Genomic DNA, 25,185 nt, shown 5'->3' with positions numbered 1-25,185 from the left:
CTGATGGGCATCTAAACCGCTAGGCTAGCTGCCTCCTCCCCACCTCTAGCTCCTCTGACTGTGAAAACCTGGGCTGGTGTTGTGGTGCAGCAGGTCCAGTGGCCACCTGCAGTGCTGGCATCCCATGTGGATGCCAGTTCATGTTTTGGCTGCTCCACTTCCAGTCCAGCTCCCTGCTGATGCACCTGCGAAAGCATTGGAGACACAGAAGAGGCTCCTGGCTTTGACCTTGTGCAGCCCTGGCCGTTGTGGCTAGATGGGGAATGAACCAGCAGGTGGAAGATCTTTCTGTTTCTCCCTCTTTCTCTGTAACTCTGCCTTTCAAATAAATCTTTTTTTTTAAACTGCTAAAACCTAGTAGCTGCCTTCTGTGGGCTCTGGAACGTGGCTTTGTCTTCAGAAGAAGATAATTTATGGAGAGTAGGGTGTCACCTATTTATTTTTAGAAAACCAGTTGCAATATGGGAGAGACGTTTTGATACTCTGCTTGATTTTTTTCCCCCTTCCTCCTCCTCATCCCTGTAAGAATTCACACACCCCCAGCTACAGGGCTGGAGTAGGAGAGTGGTGCTGGGTGGCAGCTGTGAGCACTGCCGGCCTCTTGGGTGGCAGTAGCTGAAGCTGCACTCCTGGGCCCCACTCGCCCTTCCCCCTAGGGCACAGCAGGTGCTGCTGGGGGTGAGGCTGCGGTCTTCACGTCCTATTCACTGGCCACTGGCCTCTGCCCAGCAGCTCAGCTTCCACTAACAGGTGTTAAAGATGATCCATTGAAGAAACAAATGTCGGAGCAGGAGCCTCTGGACTCTTTTTAAAATAACGAGACACCTTCTCTTAAAACACGGTCACCCCTTGTAACCTTGCCTTTTCATCGGCCGGTGTTATGTGCCCGTAATTTCTAGTCTGACTTCTCCTCCCTGTGGACAGTTCTGTCTCCAGCCAGAAATAGAGAGCGAAGGCAGAAAGGCATCTCGCTGGGGTGTGGACGGCAGCCAGAGCGAGCCTGGCGTGCAGCAGGAGTGTGTTGGGCAGCCCTGGCTCCACACTGGGGATTGGATGATGGCCTCCACCCCTTTGATTAGGGGAGGGCTCCTCCAGGCTGGTGGCTGGTGGAGTGCCAGGGGTGCAGTGCTTAGACTGGGAGTCCCTCAAGAACCCGGACATCTCTTACTTGGACACCTGCTGCAGCCCTGCTCTGGGCAGGGTCCCGCGGGGTGCTGCCCTCTAAGGAGCCCAAGTTCTCATTTCGGCAGCCATGACTCAGGGTGAAGTGTGTCCCACGTGGAGTGAAGCAGTAGATCGCATGGTGCGTGCACAAATCCTGGCGCCCTAACGTTTTGTCGAGTGACAGTCGTGGCGCTGCGTGAGGGGTTCCGTCTGGCTGTGTTTCGCAGTCAGAAATGCTGAAATTACAGCCAGTGTGTTCACAATGGAGGCATTTTTTTTAAGTGCAGCTAATTGGACCAGTGGGCTGATCTGAGTGATCCTTCCTTTGGCACCGTGCGGAACCCACGGTGGGAGCGAGGTGGTGGTGCAGCTGCCCTGTGATGTCCTCATCCTCATCTTCCCTGGGCTGCCTTGAATCCCCGCTGCTTGTTTTCCAGGACAGCAGACCACGACCTCAGCCGTCCCCCTCCAGGCTGTGGAAATCGCACTGCGGTTAGATGCTCAGGTCCTGCTGTAAAGATGATCGGTTCTGAAACTGAAATCCTGGAGCTGACCATGCCGTGGTGAAGCTCTGTCCCTGGCAAACCGAGACCAGTCGGGATTCCTCATCAGCGTTTCGTGAGCCCTGGCTGTGTGCCGGGCCCTCGATGCTTTCTCAGGAAACTGAGGCAGGCGCGTGCAGTACCACACAGCAGTGACCCGGCTGTCTCGCCCTGGTTTGTTCTTGTGGATGTTGTGGTGGGCAGCGTGTCAAGGGGGTTTCTTCATGGCAGGTGGCGTTCTGGAGTGTTCTTCCTGTCTGGTGCTGGCTCCTTCAGTCCCGCGCTGTGAGGTGTGACTGATTGGCCCCATTTTAGAGATGAGTAAAGCAAGGCTGGGAGGTGATGTTGCTTCTGCAGAGTAGGGTGGACGGGCTGGTGCCACAATTTAAATTCAGGCCTGCCTGGTGCCGGGCGCATGTCCCGACTCGCCCTGGCTCGCTGTCCATTTGACAATGCTTTGCTCTGACTGTTTGTCGTTGTCTCAACAGACACAGCAAAATGGAACTGGGAAGCTTTCGGCTGCGTCTTGCACTGCTCGGGACCTCCCTCATGGCCGTGCTGGGACGTCTGGATCCAGCAGCCCACGGAGGCCTGAACGTGGGCGTGGAGGAGACCCGGGTGGAGGTACAGTCACGTAACAGCTGATGCAACATTGCAAACTGGTCCGATGTCAGTGTTAGTCTCTCCCCCTCCACCTTCAGTTTAGGTCAGTCAGAGCGCAGTGGGAATTGAAATTGTGATCCCCTTTTGTTGGGGGCCAGAAGGAAGGAACCTGAGTTGGTGTGGACGGGAGGTATCTGTTACGCTGTAAGCCACGGCTCCAGAATCTCTCAGATGCTGACCGTGTGTTCTAAAACCAAGTGCTGGCCACGTGGTTAGCCTTCCACAAAGACCCTCTAGAGAGTGGCCTCCCTGTGTATTTAATAAAACGCCGAGAAGGCAGACTAATTGGTGGAGCACACCCGTGTGAATTAATGAAGTATTTTAATTATAAGATGTTTGAACGGAGTGGATGACTTTTCAGGTATGCAGATAAAAGGAAGGCAGAGCGGGGACTGGCAGAGAGTGGTCCTGTGGGACCCTGCTTTAATGAACAGATAAGAATGATGAATGGCGTGCTAGGTGTATGTAAACGCTCCAGCAGAACTCGGAAAACTGGTTCCGACACCTCCCTGGAGGCTGTGGATCTACTGCTAATTGCCTCGTGAACCCCGGTCTTGCATCCTAAAGAGCCTTCGTCATCTTCGCCCTGGCCCAGGGCTAGGCGGTGGGCCGCGAACTGGGGGTTCGTGGGAACACGGGCTCCCTGCACCAGAGGCTTTGTGCTTGCTCAGCCTTAAGAAACGGAGACCTCCCCCCACCCTGTCGTTAGCAACCCCCGGGATTTTGTCTCTGCAGTGATGAATGTGAATTCTTGCCAGGGACCTCCCCAAGGTATTTTTATTCTCCTGGCTTCCTTGAAGCAGCCCCTCGTCTGTTCTCTGCACTCCCGTCCTGTCCTGTGCATTGAGAAATAGAAAATACCTCAAAAAGTCACCAGTAGCAGACAGTGAGTGAGGATCTGCTGGGTGTCGGGACGATTAATGCACTGTTTGATCAGAAGACACCGTCTCCTTCCGTTATTGCTTAATTGGTATGCAGGCCCAGACCTGCCCTCCTCAGTCTTCGGGGAGCTCCAGAAGTAATTTCAGGCACACTTGTGCTGCTGCTGTTGGTGTGGCTGGCCTTTGTGGTGAGCGGATGATTGCACAGAAGCACCGTCTCTCCCATCTAAATCCATGAAGGACACAACTTAATGCTGGCTCGACAGAGTCTGGCAGCCGAGCCGCGGGGAGAGCGGAGTCTCCCACGTGGGGACGACTGCATCGTGTGCTCACGTCTGCACACCAAGCACAGGGATCACTTACATCCTACAAATGCCTTGGTAAATATTTACCAGCAAAGCACCCAGGCAGACAGGATCACTCTCCTTCCTGTTGGGGCTCATCAGCATCAACCCAATGTCTCATTCCAATTAAAAATGGCAAGCCAATTAAGGTGAGATTTGGCTGGAGGTAAACTGAAGGTAAATTAATATTAACCCGGGGCCTTTTATCTTAGCGGTTAACGCCCTCATAGGCTGCCCACCAAGCAGAAAGCTCATTCTGGGGCGTCTGGGTCTGGGGCCGCTGTACTGCTCCCCCTCCCCGACCACCCGTGGTGCTGCTTCTGGAGAGGGGAGCGATGACTCTGCAGAAGCTCGGACGCACGCACAACCGCCCCATCGATTGTAGTTTTCGGCCACGGCTTTGGCTTTTGCAGCGTTTTAACTTCTACTCGGGGAGTCTGCAAGCATCGGTGGTCCAGGGAGGTGGCAATCGTGTGCACAACGCGCCCAGTGAAAGCTTAGCTCCGGAGCAGAATGTTTGTTTTAATCCATTTGTTTGCTGACCTGATGACAGCGCATGCACGTCCCCCCAGTCAGGTGCCCTTACTCACCAGGGTCCCCGTGCCTTCTCTCCCCATGTCTGAGTCTTCCCTCCTCCAAGGAGCTCTGGTTCTTTCCTTTCCCCTAGAATCTTCTTTTGGCCACTGTTGGTAACATTTGGTGTGGCTTTCTGAACTCAGAGTTCCTTTGTTTTTCTCCTTACTCTTACACTTCTGTTTTCACATATGGATGAAGCCAGTCTCTCTCTCTCTCTCTCTCTCTCTCTCTCTCTCTCTCTCTCTCTTTCTCTTTCTCTTTCTCTTTCTCTTTCTCTCTCAAGATTCATTTATTTACTTATTTGAAAGGCAAAGTTACAGAGAAAGGGAGAGGGAGAGGGAGAATCTTCACTCTCCGGATGGCCACCACAGCCAAGGCTGGGCCAGGCCACAGCCAGGGGCTTAGGCACTGGGGCCGTCATCCGCTGTGTCCCCAAGTGCGTTAGCAGGAAGCTGGATTTGAAGAGGAACAGCCACTACTCAAGCCAGCACAGTTATATGGGAGTCTGGTGCCGCAAGCAGTGGCTTAACCTGTTGCTCCTAAACACAGGCCCCTGAAGCCAGTCTTATTTATCGCTCTCTTCTTGACAGTGTCTGCTAATTGCATGATCAGGTAGAGCTGCACTCTGTTTTAAAGCCAGTTGTTGTGTAGGCAACATCAGTGCTGGTCATGATGTCACTCTGGTACTGTGAAATTCAGATGACACTGAGGTATATTTCAGTGCATGGTGTACCTGCCGAGGGAGCAGGTTCATTTCTTGTGGGAGCATGAGCGGTCTCGCCAGCCAATCTGTGAGCAGCTGTGGTTGAGGCAGGCTTGTGTCTGACCAATATCCCGAGTCGTCTTTGCATCTAGTAGTTTCTATGTGGTTTCCTCTTTGCATTATAGCTGTGGATACAGCCATAGCTCACGGGCCATACCGTAGTAAACTCCTTGAGAAGTGTGCTTGGCTTTAGTTCCTGGGAAAAACCCAAAAAGCGTCTTCTAAACCTGACGAAGTAAAAAATGTCTGCAGATCCACATGGTAAGGTATTTCTGTGTGTGTTTTCTTCCTGAGACCAGTACTTCACAAATGGGCCATGGGATTTATTCACGTATTTGAAAGGCAGAGTTATAGAAAGGTAGAAACAGAGGTCTTGCTCTTGATGGTTCATTCTCCAAGTGGCCGCAGTGGCTGGAGTTGCACCAATCTGAAGCCAGGAGCTTCCTCCAGGTCTCCCGTGCTTGTACAGAGGCCCAAGCACTGGGGCCATCTTCCTCTGCTTTCCCAGGCCAAAGCAGAGAGCTGGATCGGAAGTGGAGCAGCCAGGACTTGAACCGGCGCCCATATGGGATGCTGGCACTGCAGGCTGTGGCTTTACCTGCTGCGCCACAGTGCTGGCCCCATACTTTAGACTTGTAAAGACTTTGGAATGCGTTAATAAGATTGGACTTGTCTTTAAAGTTATTACAGCAATTACTCGCGAGTCCTCAAGTTCAATAAGGAGTTAATGACCGATGTGGATGTGTTCGCACATTTTTAAAGCTTTTTTTAAGCAAGTGTGAATTTTGTTAAATTATTGTTTTATGCACCGAGACTGTTGCTGAAATCCCTTCAAGGAGTTTGCCATCTTACAGACGCAGATGAAGAGAGCTGTCGCGGGGTAGAGTGCTAAAGCCATTCTGAATTCCCAGCGAACAATTCTGACAGATACAGTGTGTGGAAATTGGGAAATACTGTTGGGTTTTCCCCCTTCCCCCTACAGTGTGGCCCAGACAAATGCAGACGTCAGCTCACTGTTGGTAGGATTTCCTGCCCTGGAGGACGAGGCAGCCAGGAAAGCGGGAGCGGTGGTGTGTGGCAGCCCCCATGAGTGTGTCTGCTCCGGAGAGGTGGGCATTGGCGGAGGCCTCCACCCCAGCTCTCGGCCCCCCAGGGCTGTGTCCCTGCACCGCGTCCCACCCACTCCCTGGGCTTGGGGATGGAATGGTGGCTACCACGCAGTCTGGTGCATCCTCTGTGCGTTTGACAGCTGACCCTTCACTGCCGTGTCCGGTTGTGCGCTAAGAGGTTCTTCCCCTCCCAGGCCCCTGTCCTCAAAGAGCAGGCTCAGGCTCCGATGTCAGACACCTGTGAGAGTCGGAGTGGGGGAGGGGACACGCAGGACCGCCTCCTCCCCGATGCCAGGCTCAGCCCCAGCCGGCCCTGGTCCTGCCCTGGCTGCCTGCAGGCGGCCGTTCTGTGCCTCTCACCGCAAGGCTTCCCTCCGCCTGGCTCGGGTGCTCGGCAGTTCTGGGGCTGCTGAGACCACATTAATGCTTTCACAGACATCCCCGTGCCCTTCCCTCTGTCAGTGGCCTTAGATCTCGGTGCCTTTGCCCACGTCAATGGGCTTACCACGATGTCCCTGCTGCCCTCCCTACTGAAGTGCACGCCCCACACCGTGCTCCCGATTGTCTGTTTTGATGGGTTCCTGGCCTAGGGCAGCTGGTCCGCTGTGGGATTTGACGTCTGCCCGCCGGTGTCTCGACTCTGCCTCGCCCCTCACCACACTGGTGGGCCTGGAGAGCAGAGACCCTGTGCTCCATGTGAGCAGACGTGAGCCCAGGCCTTCCTGGTCAGCCTATGCATTCCTGTGCTGTCACCCGTCCTGAGCACCTGCTGTCGCTTTCACAGCTGGGGCTCTGGCTAAGCCCTCTCAGCAGGAGGCAGGACAGCCCTGGGGTTAGGGAACGCCCCTTTTCTCAGGGGTCCAGGACTCTGCAGAGGATGGGGTGCCACTGCTGGGGCAGGGGTTCCCCTCCCAGCATCCCCAGCACTCAGCCATGGCTGTCTGCAGAGTGTTCTGTGTCCAGGAATGTGCATTTTCATTTCTCTGGAAGTGACAGGAAGGCCCAGCCTCCTGCTAGCAGGTGCACAGGGTGTCGGTGAATTCCCAGGCAAGAGGGCAGCAGGTCCCCCAGGAATTTTCTCTTGCAGAGTGCTGAGGTCAGTGCCCTGCTCTGGTACCCGTGGGGAGTGGCCGAGCCTGCCCACGACTGGGATTCTTGCTCGGGGGGCTGGGAGAGGGTCCTGAGGTTGTGCAGTTCCCACGAGCTGCAGGTCATGCCGAGACTCCCCATGGAGGAGCATCCCTCTCCCCCGTCCCGGTGTGAATGCCATCAGGAGGCCCCAGTTGCATGCTCCCTGGCCTTTTCAAGCTGTTAATGATGCCGGCCGCAGTGAGGAATAGGAGAGCCGTGGGCAGGCCGCAGTTGTGCTGGGAATGGCTTGACAAGACTGGCCCACGGGACAGGTAGGTGGTGGGAAGATGGATTTAGGCGCCTGGGCTCTAGAGTCCTTTTCCTCAAGCAGGTAGACAGGTCACCTTGCACCAGGCAGAGCTGTTGGGCCTCTGTCCCTCCCACTGTGGTCTCTGCTATGGAACAGTAGCAGGAGCCAGCACACTGGGGCTGAGTGGAGGAAGCGCCAGTGGCTGAGAGACCACCGATCCTCCCACCACACCCATGCACTTGTCAGCCTGAGACACTGCTTAGAGTTGAGGAGGCTTTAGCTGCCTGCTGGCCTGTCTGTTGGTCATTCTGCTTGCTGAGGGTTGGCCACACCCGCACTCTCGTGGCCAGGTGAAGAACTCGGCTCCCAGGCTGGTGTCTCGCCCTGTCCGTGTCCCTAGGGCCCAGCCAGGCTGTGTGGGCACTGCGGCTGCTGGGTCGGCGCTCTCTTTTGGGGATCTAGGTTTGTCGTTGTCCTTGGCCAGGGGCTGTCCCCGTCTCTGTTCGGTGTGCGTGCCGGTGTTTCTCCTCCCTCTCTGCTCCCAGCAAGCCCTCCCAGTCTAGATGGGTTAGCACGCTGTGTGCTTTTTAGTATTTTCAAATCATAGTTGACAGAATTAATTGGCCCTGCCAAGGTCTGTGACCCAGGAAAATGAGCGTTTATGAGTTCGCAGAAACCATTATTTTTCTTCCCCTTAATTTAGCATTTACTCAGCTCACTGTTTTATTTATGCCTCTGTGGCTCCCGGAACCTTCCCGCCCTGGTGTGACCGGGACATCGTTGTGAATGGGGCTCTGATTGCCACGTTTTCGGGAGCTGGCAGCATCAGATGTGCCAAGCCCCAGTCACCTGGTCGATTTACCCTCCATGACTTGGGGGCTGTCGCTCTTGCTTCCCACTGAGGGAGGGAGAAGTGAATGTCACGCTGGTGTCAGGCCGACTCGAACAGGCCCTGGGGGAGCATTCCTGTTTTCCATCCTGCCAAGCCGGAGCCGCCGTCCTGTCTCCACTGCCATGGCCCCTGCCGTGGGGCTCCCGGGCTTGTTTCGTGGTCGGTCCCCTGGGAGATGGACGGTACCGATTCCAGAAATGGAGGTGGTAGGACAGGGCGGCCCTGGGCTCTGGGCGGCTGACCCCGGGGAAGGTGGTGTGGCAGCTGCTGTGTGGGAGAAGCTCCAGGCCTTTGACCTAGAGAGTGAAATGCAAAGTCCAGCAAACACAGCATGAGGTGCTGGGGTCAGCAGAAGCCACCCCTGGCTCCCAAGGGTGGCTGCCGGTTCTGTCCACGTGGGCAGGCAGGGTGCGTGTGGCGGCACAGACTGCTCAGTAATGGCGTTAGAACGTGCAAGGTTCCTGGTGGCTGTCCTTGATGCCGGCCGTGGGACTACTGGATGAAAGGCCTCGGGAGCTGTTACTGCACACACCTTGCACAGAGAGCCTCCCGTGTGTTTGTCTTTCTAGCCTGGCGTTTAAAACGTACTTGAAAAGTCTCTTCTCCAGGAAGGACCTTGGCTGCCTTGCTTGTTGGAGCTGGAGCCTCCGTTCCAGGCACGTTCATGTGGGAACAGTGGGAGCTGTCGGCTGGCCGAGGCCCCGTGGATGCTCGAATTGGAATGGGTCTAAAATACACCCCCGACGTTTCCCTCGGCCGGCCCCACACTCTCCCGGGGGCCGTTACACACCCTGCTGTCTTCTCAGGAGCACCGGGCTGTGACATGGGCTTTCTCTGCCTCATGCCTGGGTGCTCATGCCCAGCAGACAGGGGAGGAACTCCCAGAGTTGATGGGCATTGGAGCCAGTGGGCAGCCCCACGGGGTGGGGGTCACGATGGCATTCTGGGCTGGGGCGAGAAGAGGTGTGCAGGAACAGCCACGGCCCACGGCCCACGGCCCACTGCCCACTGCCCACGGCCCATGGCCCACTGTCTACTGCCCACGGCCCACTGCCCACGGCCCACTGCCCATGGCCCATGGCCCACTGTCTACTGCCCACGGCCCATGGCCCACGGCCCACGGCCCACTGTCTACTGCCCACGGCCCACTGCCCACGGCCTACTGCCCACAGCCTATTGCCCACGGCCCACTGCCCACAGCCCACTGTCTACTGCCCACTGTCTACTGCCCACGGCCCACTGCCCACGGCCCATGGCCTACTGTCTACTGCCCACGGCCAACTGCCCACTGTCCACTGCCCATGGCCCACTGTCTACTGCCCACGGCCCACTGCCCACTGCCCACGGCCCATGGCCCACTGTCTACTGCCCACGGCCCACGGCCCACAGCCCACTGCCCACTGCCCATGGCCCATGGCCCACTGTCTACTGCCCACGGCCCACTGCCCACGGCCCACTGCCCATGGCCCACGACCCACTGTCCACTGCCCACGGCCCACGGCCCACAACCCACTGTCTGCTGCCCACGGCCCACTGCCCATGGCCCACTGTCCACTGCCCACTGCCACAGCAAGGCCCACTGGTGCCCTGCCCCCCATCTAGAGGCCCTGAAGCACAGCAGGCACCTGTGGTGGGCTGGGGGCTCTGCCAGGTGCTGGGGCTTGGTGATGCCCAGCTTCTCCAGGGCGCTGTCTCAGAGTGGCACCAGGCTGGCTCCCAGCAGCCACCCAGCACCGAGTGCCTCTGCCCGCGGTGTCTCTGGGCTCTCGGTTCACTCAGAGGTACCACCCTGAATCTCGTATCATAGGTGAGGTAACTGAAGCCCGGGCAGCTGACACCGGGTTGGTGATGACCCCGTGTGCCAAGGGCCTTGGGTGGTCACTGGGAGGCCGCTCACCTGCGGCTGCTTGAACCTGCCCTTCCCCCTGCACCCCCCTCCCCCCCAAGCATCCCATTTGCTGAGAGAGCGGCCCTCCCCATGGGAAGGGAGCACAGGCCTTTGCTAGTCCACCTTTGCACTCCACCCGGTCGTGCTGGGGAGGAGAAACCAGGTGCCAGGGAAGCCCAGCTCCTGCCCCAGCCGTGGAGGGCGGGTGGAGCCCTGCTGGCTCCTGCTGTGGCCTCAGGGCTTCTCGGAGCTGCTGGGAGAGTCTCATTCTTGGGGGGCTTGTTAGCCACTTGGTGAGCCCCAAAATGCGGATCCCTGGGTGCTGCCCCCTGAGAGGGTGGTTTAACCAGCCTGGGGTGTGGCCTGGACTCTGAGACATGGCAGAGGTCCCTGTTTGGGAACCACTGGGTTAGCTGTGGCAGAAGCACAGGCAAAACACCGCCTTCTCTCACCCTTGTCTGCCCCTGCTCTTCAGGGCAGAGCCAGCTCAGACTGGTGGGGACAGAGCTTGCCTGTGCTCACAACCCACACCCCTCCGGGAAGTGGGGGTGACCCAGGTGGGCCTGGCTCCTGAACCAGCACACGGGGTAGGCGTCCATCCACTCCACGAGGAGTGCCGTCCAGGGCTCTCGCACAAGCCCCCGTTCTGCTACCAAACTTGGGGTGTGGCCAGTGCCTTGACTCCCATATCCGCACTCGTGAACCTGGAGCCCCCAGGGCTTCCCACCTACTCAGCGGGTGGGTGTGGGCCGGGTACTGAGCTGGCATCAACCCAGCCACACTGGCCACTGGTGCTCTCTTCCTGTTGTAGAAGAAAACTGAAAAGAGCCTTATTGCGCCTTCCAGGCTTTTTAATTAAATATAACTCATTTAATCTGAACGACTGTGAACTCCGTTTTTAATATGAGTGTTACAGGGGGCACAGTGAAAGTGCTTTTCTAATCAAAGTGAGTGTGTGGGTTCATCTCCCTGTGCACACACGGGTCCCCACGGGAGCCCACACCCATGGCTTGTCCAGACAACAATCAAACGTCACCAAGGCCCAAGCGTAAGGCTCGTGGGGTGGCGGCTCCCCGAGCTGTGTACGTGGAAGGGGGTGGGCGTGGGGAGGGCTCAGCAAACAGGAGCTGGGGGGTTGATGCTCACTGCCCTCTCTCAGGCCCCTACAGAGCCACGGCCAACCATGGAGAAAAAGGGTCTTAGCCAGGGGCAGATGAGCATGCTGCTCCTAGGGCCTGGGTCTCTGCCTCCGTGCCAGCCCCCGACAGTCCTCCCTGAGCTCCTTACCTAAGACGGCGGTCTCCCCCAGCCCCTGCCCCACGGTACTTGGTGCCATACACTGGCCCTGCCCCTGGGCGTTCTGTGAGCTTCCATCTCCTGCCCCCATCCTGTCTCGGCATGTTCAGCTGTGGGCCTCGTGGCGACTGGAGCTATGGCTATGTGGGCTCTGCTCTGTCCCCAGGACAGAGATAGTGATTGGCTGAGTGGGCGAACGGCTCAGCAGACCCTTGGGGAACTCTGCTGAGAGTCTGGGGTGAGCGAACCAGTAGGAATTAGAGGGTGGGGCGGGGTGGGAAGGTCCCCACCATGCTGGTTCCATGGATGCTGTGATGATGATGGAGCGAGTGGCAGAGGGGACGCTGGATGGGCAGGAGGACTGGAGACCTGTTTCTGAGCGAGACGGCAGTTTCTGGTGGCGTGCTTGGGCTACGGGGTCTCCATGCGTCCTCTGGGGAAGAGCGTGTGCCTGTGCTTAGACGTCAGACCCTGCAGGGTTCTCGGCGTTCCCCCGAGACGCCGTTCCCGGCCAGCCCTGGCCTGCCGCAGCCTCTGCTTGCTCGTTCACCGGCTCACAGGCTTTGGCCAGGTCTCCCCACCCCGGCTTCACCAGGACTCGGGCATTTTGCGTCTTTGCATCAGATCCTGTCTGTGAAACCTGCCCCCTCCAGGCCATGAGTGGAAAATGGACTCAGGCGTGAGGTCGGTGTTGCTGGGAACCTCTCTCCCTTCTCTGTCTTTGAGTTTTCTGGCGAAGGTTAGCCCAGGCCTCATCTCTCGCCGGCAGCAGTGAAAGGATGAAAGAGGCGGGCTGCGATGGCGTGTCTTAGGCTGCTGCTTGCTACTTGTCTGTGGGCTGCATCCAGAGGCAGTGATGAATAATTAAAGCATAAACTCCTGCCCCTTGTCTCTGGGGCCAGCAGTCCTTGCTCGGCGCTCTCCTCCCCAGCACACTCCGCACCTGGCCTGGCCCCGAGCCGGGCAGGCCGAGGCTTAATCGGCAGGACAGCTGGTGAGCATGCAGCCCCTCAGAGCGAGGCGCACCCTGCCTGGTGTCCCCACATTTCTGCAGAAACTTAGCAACACGGGATGCAGAGGTGGATCCTGTGGTCCACCTAGCTGGCCTCTGTATCCTTAGCATGGGACCCTGAGTCGCAACAAGCACCAGTGAGTGACATGGCAGGCCCTGCGCTCGGGGACGGGGTGAAGGCGGTTACCGCGGCTTTGTGTGGTGCCATAGCTATGCCCCATCCTGGAGGAGTGAGTTCCGGGGGGCACCCAGTTAGAGCCCTGTGCCACCCCCGGTCAGGAAGGGTTGTGGTTCTCAAGGAGAGAAGTGGTGTTTTGTTTTTTTGTTTTTTTCCAAATCAGAAAGCTCGTTAGCTCTTCATTTGTTAGGTGGTCAGAGGGACACAGCCTTCAGGTGCCCGCTCTCCCTGTGGCTCCCTTGCTCTGCCTGTGGGCGGAGCTCATCTGCAGCCAGGTGGAGTAGTGACCAATCAGGAACCGACTTTCTTCTTCCCCCAGGGACTTGGCATTCCCTTGTGGCTGCGGAAGGCGTCCTTAAACTAAGAGCACATGGATCACCTTAGCATGAGGTTTTTGTTTTTTTTTTTGACAGGCAGACTTAGACAGAGAGTAAAGTCTTCCTTCCATTGGTTCACCCCCCAAATGGCCGCTAAGGCCAGCGTGCTGCGGCCAGCACACCACGCCAATCCGAAGCCAGGAGCCAGGTGCTTCCTCTGGTCTCCCATGCGGGTACAGGACCCAAGCACTTGGGCCATCCTCCACTGCCTTCCCGGGCCACAGCAGAGAGCTGGACTGGAAGAGGAGTAACTGGGACAGAATCCAGCGCCCCAACCGGGACTAGAACCCAGTGTGCCGGCGCCGCAGGCAGAGGATTAGCCTAGTGAGCCGTGGTGCTGGCCAGCATTAGGTTTTAAAGGACAGCTCACCTTTACAGTCACTCAGCCCTGATAGTGGTGACTTTAAAAATATGAGATCATTAACAGCCGAATCATCCTAATTTCAGAAGGCCTGGTGACTGACTCTGTGTGTTCTTCTGTGTCTGGTTGTCACCGTGGATATCAGACTCCCCATTCCCTGGTCACCCTTGCTCCCATCTGCGAGCAGTGTCTGTGGGTCTCCTGCTGCCGAGACACCTCCTCATTCATCCCTGGGCCCCTGCTCTGCCCCTTTCACAGATGGAGAGACTGTGTCTGGTGGTCCCTCACGGCTGCAGGGGGCTGCAGCTGCTGATAGACCTCCTGGAAGCTCCAAGGGCCTTGTTCACAGTCCCCCTTGCAGACCTGGTAAGATTGATGCCGTCATGGGAGCCAGCCGGGATGCTGTCATTGGGTTCATCCTGGTGATACTTAATTTTTTTCTTTCATAAAAATTTCCATTCTGTTCTTGAAAAATATTTGGAAGAGTGATGGAGGGAGGCAGAGGGGAGAAAGACAGACAGAGAGCAATCCTTCTTCCATCCGCTGCTGGTTCGCTCCCCACATGGCCACATGGCTGGGGCTGGGCCAAGCTGAAGCCAGAGCCTGGAGCTCCATCCAGGTCTCCCACGTGGGTGGTAGGGGCCCAGGCACTTGTGCCATCTCTTGCTGTCTTCCCAGGCACATTAGCAAGGGGCTGGATCAAAGGCAGAGTAGCCAGGACTCCAGCTGGCACTGATACGTGGGATGCCAGGGCTGCGAGTGGCAGCTGAACCTCTTAGGACACAATGCTGGCCCCTATGCTGTTTTTGAAAATTAAATAATTTACTTTTCTAAAATAAAAAGATTTATTTATCTGAAAGTGAGAGAGAGAGGGATCGATCTCCATCCACTGGTTCATTTCCCAGATGGCTACATTGGCCAGGGATGGGCCAGGCTGAAGCCAGGAACCAGGAGCTTCTTCTTGGAGATCTCCCAAGTGGATTCAGGGGCCCAAGCACTTGGGCCATCTTCCACTGCTTTCTTAGGCCATTAGCAGGGAGCTGGATAGGAAAGTGGAGCAACCAGGCCAGACAGGCGTATGAACCCTCATGGGGTGCTGGCATCCCAGGTGGCAGCTTTACACCACATGCCAGTCCCCATGATTTAATCATGTGAGAGACAGACAGAACTCCCACCTGCTGGATCATTCCCAAAATGCTGCAACAGCCCCAGGCTGGGGGCCAAAGCCGGGAGTTGGCAACTCAATCCAGAGCTTCCGCGTGGGTGACAGCAGCCTGAGCCATCCCACGGTGCCCTGGTGTCTGCGTTAGCAGGAAGCTGGAGTCAGGAGCAGAGCTGGGCCTCAGACTCAGGCCCTCGGATGCGGGGCGCAGACCCTATAACCGCTGCCTTGATACTAGGCTGCTATTAAAAACTGTTGTTTTTAATAGTGTGATACTAGAGTACCTTCATACTAAAGAGATTTCTTTGATCCTTTCTTAAAATTGTCCAGACACAGTCTCTCCCTTTCTTCCTCTAGTTTTGAGGAAACACCCTCGTCAGCTCTCTGGTCGAATCATTTGGACTTCCCTGTCCCGTGTCGACACCGGCTTCTGTGAGCAGATGCATCTGTGGTGGCAGAGGAGAAAGAAGGGGTACAGGATTGTTCCTTGTACCATTGGTGTTTCAGCCCCAAGGTGTTAGCGAATTGGACTTCCTTTATGGGCACAGCCCTGCCCTGCCCTGCCCTCTCTCTTCTAGTTCTGGGTGTCCTGGGGCAGTGAGAAAGGCAGAGGAGGCCCCACCTGGCCACTGACAGGTGCAGGACTTCCCCTACTCCGTCAGCATCTCGTTTCAGGTGGAGAGCCAGTGCACCAGGAGCGCACGCCCCTCCTTAACCCCCTGGGCCCTGGGCTCCAGGCTCCTGGAACCACTGCTCGCCCTGCGGCAGGAGGTGAACTCTGACTCCTTGGCCTTTCTCAGGAGCCAGCATCCCTGTGCTGGACATTTTCTGGAGGGCTGGGGGCAGAGGCAGGGGATCTGCAGGCTCTGCCCCCAGGGAATCCTCTTCTCTGCTGGACTCTCGGTGGCGTGACTTTCAGACTAGACCTGGGCGCAGCCTTACCCTCCTAACCTTCTCCCTCTTCCTGCTTTCAGGACCCAGCCAGGGGGTGCTGGGAAACCTAACACCTTGATGGTTTTTCTTCTGCCTTTAGCTCGACCACACGAATGAGATCAAGCGTTCACAGCGGGTGGTGTGCCCTGAGCAAGTGGGAGCTGGGCCTGGAACACATGCCACAGACGGCATCACTTAATTTAGCTGTGTTCTGTCGGTCCAAGGGACGATCTTAATTGCAGAATGGTGTCTTGCTAGCAAAAATGCAAACGGTTAGAGTCAACTTTTTAAAATTCAAATGAATAAATGAAAACTTGTAAGAAAGCTTGCTAAAGGAGTGTGCGTTTTAAGAGCAGCATAGAAATGGAAACCTTGGGAGTTACATGTCAGAATTTGGTGGTGATGAGTCCTGCCTGTGAACAAGGCTTCGATCTCTGCTGTACTCGATGCTTGATAAAGGGAGCTGGCAAAAGAACTGCCTCGGGGCCGGCACTGTGGCACACTGGGTTAAAGCCCTGGCCTGCAGCGCCAGCATCCCATATGGGCACCGGTTCGAAACCCAGCTGCTCCACTTCTGATCCAGCTCTCCACTATGGCCTGGGAAAGTAGAGGAAGAAGGCCCAAGTCCTTGTACCCCTGTACCTGTATGGGAGACCCAGAAGAAGCTCCTGGCTCTGGGCTTCAGATCGGTTCAACTAGGACCATTACAGCTATCTGGAGAGTGAACCAGCAGATGGGAGACCCCCACCCCCACTGTGTGTGTGTGTGTGTGTGTGTGTGTGTGTGTCAAAGTCTCTGTAACTCTGTCAAACAAATAAATCTTTTTTAAAAAAGATTTTATTTATTTATTTGAATGTTAGAGTTATAGACAGTGAGAAGGAGAGACAGAAAGGTCTTCCATCCGCTGGTTCACTCCCCAAATGGCCCCAATGGCCAGAGCTATGCTGATCTAATGCCAGGAGCCAGGAGCTTCCTCTGTTCTCCCACAGAGGTTCAGGGGCCCAAGGACTTGGGCCATCTTCTACTGCTTTCCCAGGCCATAGCAGAGAGCTGGATTGGAAGTGGAACAGCTGGGACTAGAACCAGCGCCCATATGGGATGCTGGCGCTGCAGGTGGAGGATTAACCTACTGCACCTTAGTGCCGGCCCCTAAAATAAACCTTAAGAACAAAAGACTGCTTTAGTAGCATTTCTGGGAATCTGGGGCACAGGCCAGCTGGACAGCCCCTCGCCTGCTGGATGGTGGTGCCATTGTCACAGGCCGGGCACCCAGGCACTGGGGCCCGCTCACTGTGGCTGGCCACAGCGGGTTCTTTACTTTGTCTGCCTAGAACTGGCCACGTGGAGTTGCACTCAGCTTGCTGTTTGACTTGCGTCTTTCCTCGGCGTAGATTCTTTGCACTCTTAGCAGGGAGGGCTGGGAGTGTGGCGCAGCACTTGTGACCACGGCCCCACGAGTGTCCCCCTGTCTATTTGCTGAGCCTAACGTGGATGCAGGAAGCATTCAGAGCAGGCATCGGAGGCTGCTTGTTCCTGCTCTTTCATCTGCTCTTAGACTACTTTTTGATAGCTAGGAATCCATAATAGACTTGTGGATTATGAAAAATATTACTCAGCATTTGCATTCTATTGATTCAAAAATAAAGATTATGCAGTTCAACTGCACAGTAAAATACAGCTTGATGGGATGGTAATTTTTTACTGAAGTTCTTCTACATTTTAGTGGGAGATAATGGATTCAGGAAGGGTACAGCGAGGAATAAAGCTGTTGTATTGTATTGGTTAAATGACATTTAAAATGATTTGGCTGTCAAATTCGTGGAAAGGTTATGAACAGTGAATGAAAAATCTAAAATTAATTCCCTATTTCAAGAAAGTATGATTTATGCCATAATAAAATTAGAGTTTTAGTTAAAGAAATTTAGTCATTAAGCAATGCCCATGTGCTAACTCTCGTTTATCACCATCTGGTTTGCGGCTTCTGCCGAAAACCATTTCTCCCCCAGACGGTGCGTCCAGGGCCTCAGTGTCATTGATGCCGGTGAATTTCGCTCCGTGTATTTCTGCTACGGCTTTTAGGGGGTTGGTTTTTCAAGGCCTGGAAAGACAGATTGTCACTTAGCCGTGGTCACTGAGGGGGTCCCTGGGTGCACACCCGCCCCCTTGTGGTCTGCTCAGCTCTGTCCCTCGGTGACTGTCACTAAGGAGTGGGGTGACCCTGGCCAGGGTGGGAGGCCTGTTGTCTGCATTCTGCTGTCAGCACAGCACCGGCTTTTAGTCCAAGTGATCGCCACGGCCACTCTGAGGGGAACACACTGGTCCTGCCTTTGTTTCCGAGATGAACACCCTGAGGTTCTGGAAGGTTCAGCGATGGTGACTAGGGGCACGGCTGGCAGGGACAAGCCAGGGTCGAGCCTTGGCGCCTCCAGCTTCTGAGCCCTGCCTTTTAGTCTCCACCCTGCTTCTCTAGAGTGCCTGTTGGTTTTCTGCTTGGAGGCCGTAGAGCGTGGTGGCTCAGGGCTGGAGAGACCCGAGTGTAGTGTGGACTTGGCCGTTTCCTCCTTGTTCATAGTCCTGCGAGCTGCAGCCGCCGCTTGCTAGAAACTTCCTCATCTGTAAACCAGGGTGTAGGTTTGCTCCCTCTGTTCAAAAAGCTTTGTGTGCGTACTCTTGGGAAATGGGTCTAATTTTATTTTAAGATTTGTCACTGATGCGTATCAAACAGACAGTGAGGTGCACACACCCTGGGTCTGGCGCTCAGTTAACTTTTATGAAGTGTGCACATCTACGTGATTGTGGTCATCACAGCCTGGGATGCGTCTACCACCCCAGAAGCGCCTTTGTGCCTCCCCGAGGTTCCCACTGATCTGTCCACAGAGAGAGGTTTTGCTTGTTTCTGAAAGTCACAAAAATAAGATCCTACACACTGCACTCTTTAGCATCTGCCTCCTTTGGCCCAGCCTTCTGTCCGTGAGATTCATCCAGGTTATGGATTCTGCCGAGTTTGCCCTTTGGGGTGGCTGATTTCCCACTGTACGGATTTGCCCGTGCGTCTGCCCACCCAGGTGTCGGTGGACGTCGGGGCTGTCCCGTGCTGTGGACGCTCTGACACACCACCGTCTGCGCGTGTCGACGCTCACGTGAATGCATTGCTGTAGGGTGTTTCCTCAGGAGAGGAATTGCTGGATGCGGGAAGCAGAAATCATGGTGGTTGTTTCAGCAGCATTTAGCACAGGGAGTTGTTTAAGTGGAAGACTGAGCCATAAACATTGCAAGAACAAAGGGCCGTGCCCATGGGAAGCAGCTCCTGTCTCTGAGAGCGGCCTTGTGGAGCTGGAGCTCGGATGATGAGAGCAGTCCTACGGGCAGTGTCCTCTGACGGTGGGACATGCGCTGCTCCAGATCCTGGTACAAACGTGTGGTCCCGGCCAGTGTTTCAGACGTCTTACTCTCTGGTGTGTCGTCGTATTCGCTGTGGTTCTGACTTGTGATGTGCCTGTTCCAGTCGCTTCCTCAGCTTTTTATTTATTTATTTATTTTTTGGCAGACAGAGTGGACAGTGAGAGAGAGAGAGACAGAGAGAAAAAGGTCTTCCTTTTGCCGTTGGTTCACCCCCGAATGGTCGCTGCAGCTGGCGCACTAAGGCTGGTGCACTGCGCCGATCCGAAGCCAGGAACCAGGTGCTTCCTCCGGTCTCCCATGGGGTGCAGGGCCCAAGGACCTGGGCCATCCTCCACTGCTCTCCCAGGCCACAGCAGAGAGCTGGACTGGAAGAGGAGCAACCGGGACAGAATCCAGCACCCCAACTGGGACTAGAACCTGGGGTGCCGGCGCCACAGGCGGAGGATTAGCCTAGTGAGCCGCAGTGCCAGCCTGCTTCCTCAGTTTTACGTAGGTTGTTTGTGTTTATCTCACTGATGTGCACATTCACTTTCTGTGTTCTGCACAGAACAGACGTATGGATTATTCATACACTCTCTTAACGACCGGCCTTTTCACTGATGTGCAGAAGTCTTGACTTAAGAAAGCCTAGAATATCATTCTTACTTTTTTTCCTTTTTAACGATTTTTTTATTTATTTGGAAGGCAGAGTTACAGAGAGAGAGAAGAGATAAAGAGAGGTCTTCCATCTGCTGGTTCACTCCCCAGATGGATTTCACGGCCAGGGCTGGGCCACGCTAAAGCCAGGAGCCAGGAGCTTCTTCTGGGTCTCCCATGTGGGTGCAGGGACACGAGCACTTGGGTCATCTGCTGCTGCTTTCCCAGGTGCATTAGCAGGAAGCTGGATTGGAAGTGCAGCAGCCAGGCCTTGCACTGGGCTCACAGGTGGTGCCTTAGCCCACTCTGCCCTAGTGCTGGCCACCTAAGCTATTGCTCTTTTCCCTTATGGTGCTGCCTTCCCCGTACTGGTGGAAGTTGTCCCAAAGACACTGTCTTAGGACCTTGTCTGGAGACTTGATGGTGGTTGCACATTTGGCTCCTCAGTGCGTCTGGAGGTGCTGTGTACGGATGCTGTATGGGAGGAAACTGGGGTGCATTCTCGTCCGTGTAAACTCCACTTGGTCCAGCACCAACTGTTGAATGCCGTTCCCCCCCAGCGTACCACTGTAGCTTTGTCAGAGACCCGAGACCGAGGGTGTGTGCTTTGTTCCTCCACTCTGCGCCTTTTCTCTTTCTCTCTCAGCCCTCTGGGGTATTGACCAGGTTCTTACTATTTTCACAGAACCAACTTAAACCTTTTATGATGTGGTGGCCAGTGCTGTGGCTTAGTGAGTAAAGTTGTCACCTGCAAGACCAGCATCCCATGTGGGTGTTGGCTCAAGTCCTGGCTGCTCCACTTCTGGTCTGGTTCCTTGTTAATGGCCTGGGAAAGCAGCAGAAGTTGTTGGGCCCCTGCACACACATGGGAGACCCAGATGAGGCTCTTGACTCCTTGCCAAACTCTTTGTTTGGCCTTGCCTAGCCCTGGCTGTTGCAGCCATTGGGAGAGTGAACCAGTGGATGGAAGATACCTCCCTCTCCCTCTCCTTCTCCCTCTCTCCTTCTCCCCCTCTCCCCCTCTCTCCCTCTCCCCCACTCCCCCTCTCTCCCTCTGACCCTCCCCCTCTCCCCCTCCCTCTTCCCCGCTCTCCTGCTCTCCCTCTCCCCTCCTCCCCCTCCCCCTTTTCGCCTCCACCCCCACCTCTGCCTCTGCCTCTTTGTAACTCTGCCTTTCAAATACACAAATAAATCTTAAAAAACACTTCTATGATATAATTTTCTTCCTATTTAATTTCTGCTATCATATTTCTTTGTACTTTAAATGGATTTAAATTGTTACTTTTCGGTCTTTTAAAGCGAGGTTCTTTGGTCATCAGTTTTCAGGCTTTCTTTTTTTTTTTCAAACATATTTAAGTCTTATATTTTGAGCTGGTGTTGTGGCGCAGTGGGTTAAACCAATACCTTTGATGCTGGATCCTTTACTAGAGTACTAGTTCAAGACATGGCTGCTCTGCTTCCAATCCAGCTCCCTGCTGATGTGCCAGCCAGCCAAAGATGCCCCTAGTACTTGGGCCCTTGCCACCCACATGGAAGACCTGGATATAGTTCCTGGCTCCTGGCCATTTGGGGAGTGAACTGGCAGATGGAAGATCGATCTCCCTCCCTGCCTCCCTCCCTCCCTCCCTCCCTCAGTTGTTCTACCTTTCAAATAAACAAATCTTTTTAAAAAGATTATATTTTCCCTCTAAACAGTGCGTTAGCCACATCCCACAGTTTTTAAAATGCTGTGTTTCAGTTGCCATTCTTTTGCAAAATACCTGCTTTCTGTATGACTCTCTCTGGGAATTATATAATATGCTTCTGAATCCCAGTCTCACGGTTCCATTCATGGGCAGTGTCCTCCCCATCTCCAGTACCCAACTGCTGGCTCTTGTCAATGTGATGACTTGCTTGTTGGCCCTTTTTACTGTGTCATGTCACCTCCATCAAGCTTTCTTCTGTGTTTTTCTTTTTTATTGTCTTCCTTGCAGGTCTTCACTCTGCTACTTCCTACTAATCTAGCTTCCATCTTAGGATTCCTCTCTTTAGCTGTGTTTAATGTGCTGTAAAATCCATCTATCCTTCCAGTTGTTTAATTTTTTTTTTTTGACAGGCAGAGTTAGAGAGAGAGAAAGAGAGAAAGGTCTTCCTTCCATTGGTTCACCCCTCAAATGGCCACTGTGGCCTGCGTGCTGTGCTGATCCGAAGCCAGGAGCCAGATGCTTCCTCCTGGCTTCGCATGCTGGTGCAGGGCCCAAACACGTGGGCTATCCTCCACTGCCTTCCCGGGCCACAGCAGAGAGCTGGACTGGAAGAGGAGCAACCGGGATAGAACCGGCACCCTGACCAGGACTAGAACCCAGGGTGCCGGCGGCGCCGCAGGCGGAGGATTAGCCTAGTGAGGCGTGGCGCCGGCCCCAGTTGTTAATTTTTAATTCTAGAATTCCCATTTGATTTTTAAAATAGATTCCAGCTTTCTGGTGACATGCGGTTTCTTCCTTCTGTCTCCCTGAACGTGTTAGCCACAGTTATTCCAAAGCTTGCTTCCGCTACTTGCATGATCTGTGAAACCCATGGGTCTGTCTCTATTCTCTGTTTTCCTGAGTTTTGACCATTTCACACTGTTTATTGCCAGACTTGGTGGGTTTCGAGGGATGCTGAAGATTATATATGAAAAGCCATAAAGCTAAGGCTGGTTTTGTTGTCTTCCACGGAGAGCATTTTCTTTGTTGATGGAGAGAACAGTGGTGGATCCTGATCTGTGCATGAACAGGATTCACTGGGCAGTGAAGAATGGTCCTAACCAAAAGTCTGCTTCATTGGCCAGGACCACTCTCCCTTGGAAAGTCCAGCTTTTGTCTGCCTAGCACCTGATACTGTCAAAATATTTCCCAATATTTCATTATCTGAGACTTATTTAAGGCATTTGTTGCCACTTGGAAGCTAATTTTTTGCCTGTTCCTCAGTCTCCTGCTGTTGATGTGTACAGCTCTGCCATGGTTGTGCAACTCAGTGGGGGGTAGAGGATAAAATATTGGCCTCACTTTTTCCTGAAAGATTTATTATTTTTTTTAAAGGCAGAGTGACAGAGAGAGGGTAAGATACAGGGTGAGAAATCTTCCATCTGCTGGTTCACTCCTTAAGTGGTGGCAGCAGCCAGGGCTGGGCCAGACGAAGGCCAGGAGCGTCATCCAGGTCTCCCACATAGATGGCAGGGGCCCAAGGACTTGGACCACCATCTCTTGCTTTCCCAGGTGCATTCGCAGCAAGCTGGGTTGGAAGCAGAGAAGCCGGGACTTGAACCAGCCGTCGGATAGGGGATGCTGGTGTCACACGCAGAGGCTTGCTCGGCTGCACCCAGCCTGGGCCCCTGCACCCACTGCTTTCTGGTTTCCTTTCAAATGGCTTTGGTAGCTCTGCGCCGTAATTTGCAGCTCCCAATTCAGCCATTGTTAAGTTCTAGAACAATGCTTTCTGTTTGGTTCTGCTAGAAACAAGTAGTGCCCCTGGGGGGAATGTGGCGGTGAATACGCCTCAGCCTGCTTCCTTCTCTGCAACTCTGCTCCTGGAGTTCTGGCTGCCTGTGTGCTGGTCTGGCGTCTTCTAAACCTTTTTCCTTAAACCCGACTTCTGTAGTTGGGCTGGCAGAGGGTTAGTATAATGCAAGCCACTCTTCTGTAGCAAGAAGCAAAATTCTATCTCATTGAATTTTCATACGATCCCTGAGCATTTAGCCTTGTTTTATTATTTTTTAAAAGATTTGTTTTACTTGAAAGAGTTACTCAGAGAGAGGAGAGGCAGAGAGAGAGAGAGAGAGAGAGAGAGAGGTCTTCCATCTGCTGGTTCACTCCCCAGTTGGCCACAACGGCCAGAGCTGCACTGATCTGAAGCCAGGAGCCGGGAGCTTCTTCCAGGTTTTCCATGTGGGTGCAGGGACCCCCCTCCCCAGGGCTTGGGCCATCTTCCACTGCTTTCCCAGGCCATAGCAGAGAGCTGGATCAGAAGTGGAGCAGCTGGGACTCGAACCAGCACTCTTAGGAGATGCTGGCACTTCAGGTGGCAGCTTTACCTGTGATGCCACAGCACTGGCCCCCATTATTTTATTTTTAAAGATGGGTTGTTGTTGCTTAGCTAGGCTTGGAAACCAGACTTTGGCCTTTAAATCTCAGCTGGTCACTGACCATATGTGAAAGCTTGTCCTTGTTTAACCTTTCTTCCTCTTTTAATCATTATTTGAAAAGTGAAGTGGAAGAAGCCTTTAAATATCAATTTGTTTAAGACATTTTGGGGATGAACATTTGGTCTAGTGCTTAAGACCACAAGGTGTCATGTGTCAGGATACCTGGGTTCGGTGCTTGCCTCTATTCCTGATTCTGGCTTCTGTTAGTGCAACCCTGGCAGGTGCAGTGATGGCTAAAGAAGTTAGGTTCCTGCTGACCTTGTGGGAGACCTGGATTGGGTTCCCAGTTCCTGGCTTCAGCCTGGCCCAGCAGAAGCTGTTGCAGGCATTTGTAGAGTGAATAGTGGATGGGAGATATTTTCTGTCTGTCTCTCTGTCTAGTATAATCCTGAAAAAATGGTAGTTCAGTCTCACGAATATCAGTAGAGAATCTTGTAGTTCACTCAGTTCAAGAACATATTTAAGAGTATAGCAAATAGAATATGGCAGTATATATTTTTTTTTTGACAGGCAGAGTGGACAGTGAGAGAGAGAGACAGAAAGGTCTTCCTTTGCCCTTGGTTCACCCTCCAATGGCTGCCGCAGCCGGTGCGCTGCTGGTGTACCGCGCTGATCCGAAGCTAGGAGCCAAGTGCTTCTCCTGGTCTCCCATGGGGTGCAGGGCCCAAGGACTTGGGCCATCCTCCACTGCACTCCCGGGCTACAGCAGAGAGATGGCCTGGAAGAGGAGCAACCGGGACAGAATCTGGCACCCCGACTGGCACTAGAACCCGGTGTGCTGGCGCCGCAGGCGGAGGATTAGCCTAGTGAGCCACAGCACCGGCCAATGACACTATATTTTAAAACAATGTTTCATGATCAAGAAAAACTTACCCCAGAAAAACAGGTTAGTGGAATGTTATGAAATCTATGGAAGTCATCATATTAATAGTTCTAAGGAGAAAAAAAAAAACCATAGGATCATCTCCATACATGCATAAAAAAGTACCTGATAAAATTCAACACATATTTTATTTGATTTGAGTTTTCATTCAACAAATATGTATTGAGCATCTGCTCTGTTCAGGCACTGAGGCTGCCAGAGGGAAAAAGACACTGGCCCCTTGCAGCTCACAGCCCAGGGCAGGAAGTGGCCAATACGAGGATGAGGAAGAGTTGGGCCATATTAAGCTAAAACATGCGTTTATTTAAAAGCCCAATAAAACAGAAATTGATTTCATTTTTATACTAAGTATTTTAAGTGCATCTGTTAGGCCAAATTCCAGCATTTTGTTGGATAGGGAGATGCTAGAGGTTTTCTTCTGGATGTCAGAGACAAGATAAGAGTGACCCTGCGTCCACAGCAGTTGGCACGGGGCTGAAGAAGACAGCAGCAAAGCGTGTAGGAGCGGGAAAGACAAGATCCTGGCTGTGAGTAGCTTGTCTAAATATACAAATGGCACGATGTGAACTCGTGTCAGGGA

The 25,185-nt window shown here is 54.1% G+C and overlaps 1 protein-coding gene across 3 annotated transcripts in view; it reads left to right on the top strand.

Annotated features, from left to right (window-relative positions):
* Nucleotides 1-25,185, top strand: part of FSTL4 (follistatin like 4) — a 385,653-nt gene that overhangs the window by 28,422 nt on the left and 332,046 nt on the right. For all 3 annotated transcript variants that reach the window (XM_051844202.2, XM_051844203.2, XM_051844201.2), the window contains exon 2: nt 2,195-2,330. In XM_051844202.2, coding sequence (XP_051700162.2) covers nt 2,205-2,330 — 126 coding nt within the window. In that variant the 5' untranslated portion in view covers nt 2,195-2,204. The remainder of the gene's footprint in view (nt 1-2,194; nt 2,331-25,185) is intronic.

Source organism: Oryctolagus cuniculus, chromosome 6, assembly GCF_964237555.1.
Source record: "Oryctolagus cuniculus chromosome 6, mOryCun1.1, whole genome shotgun sequence".
In the NCBI taxonomy this organism is placed as follows: Eukaryota; Metazoa; Chordata; class Mammalia; order Lagomorpha; family Leporidae; genus Oryctolagus; species Oryctolagus cuniculus.
Note: the sequence above shows the minus strand (reverse complement) of the source record. Positions and strands in the feature narration are given on the sequence as shown.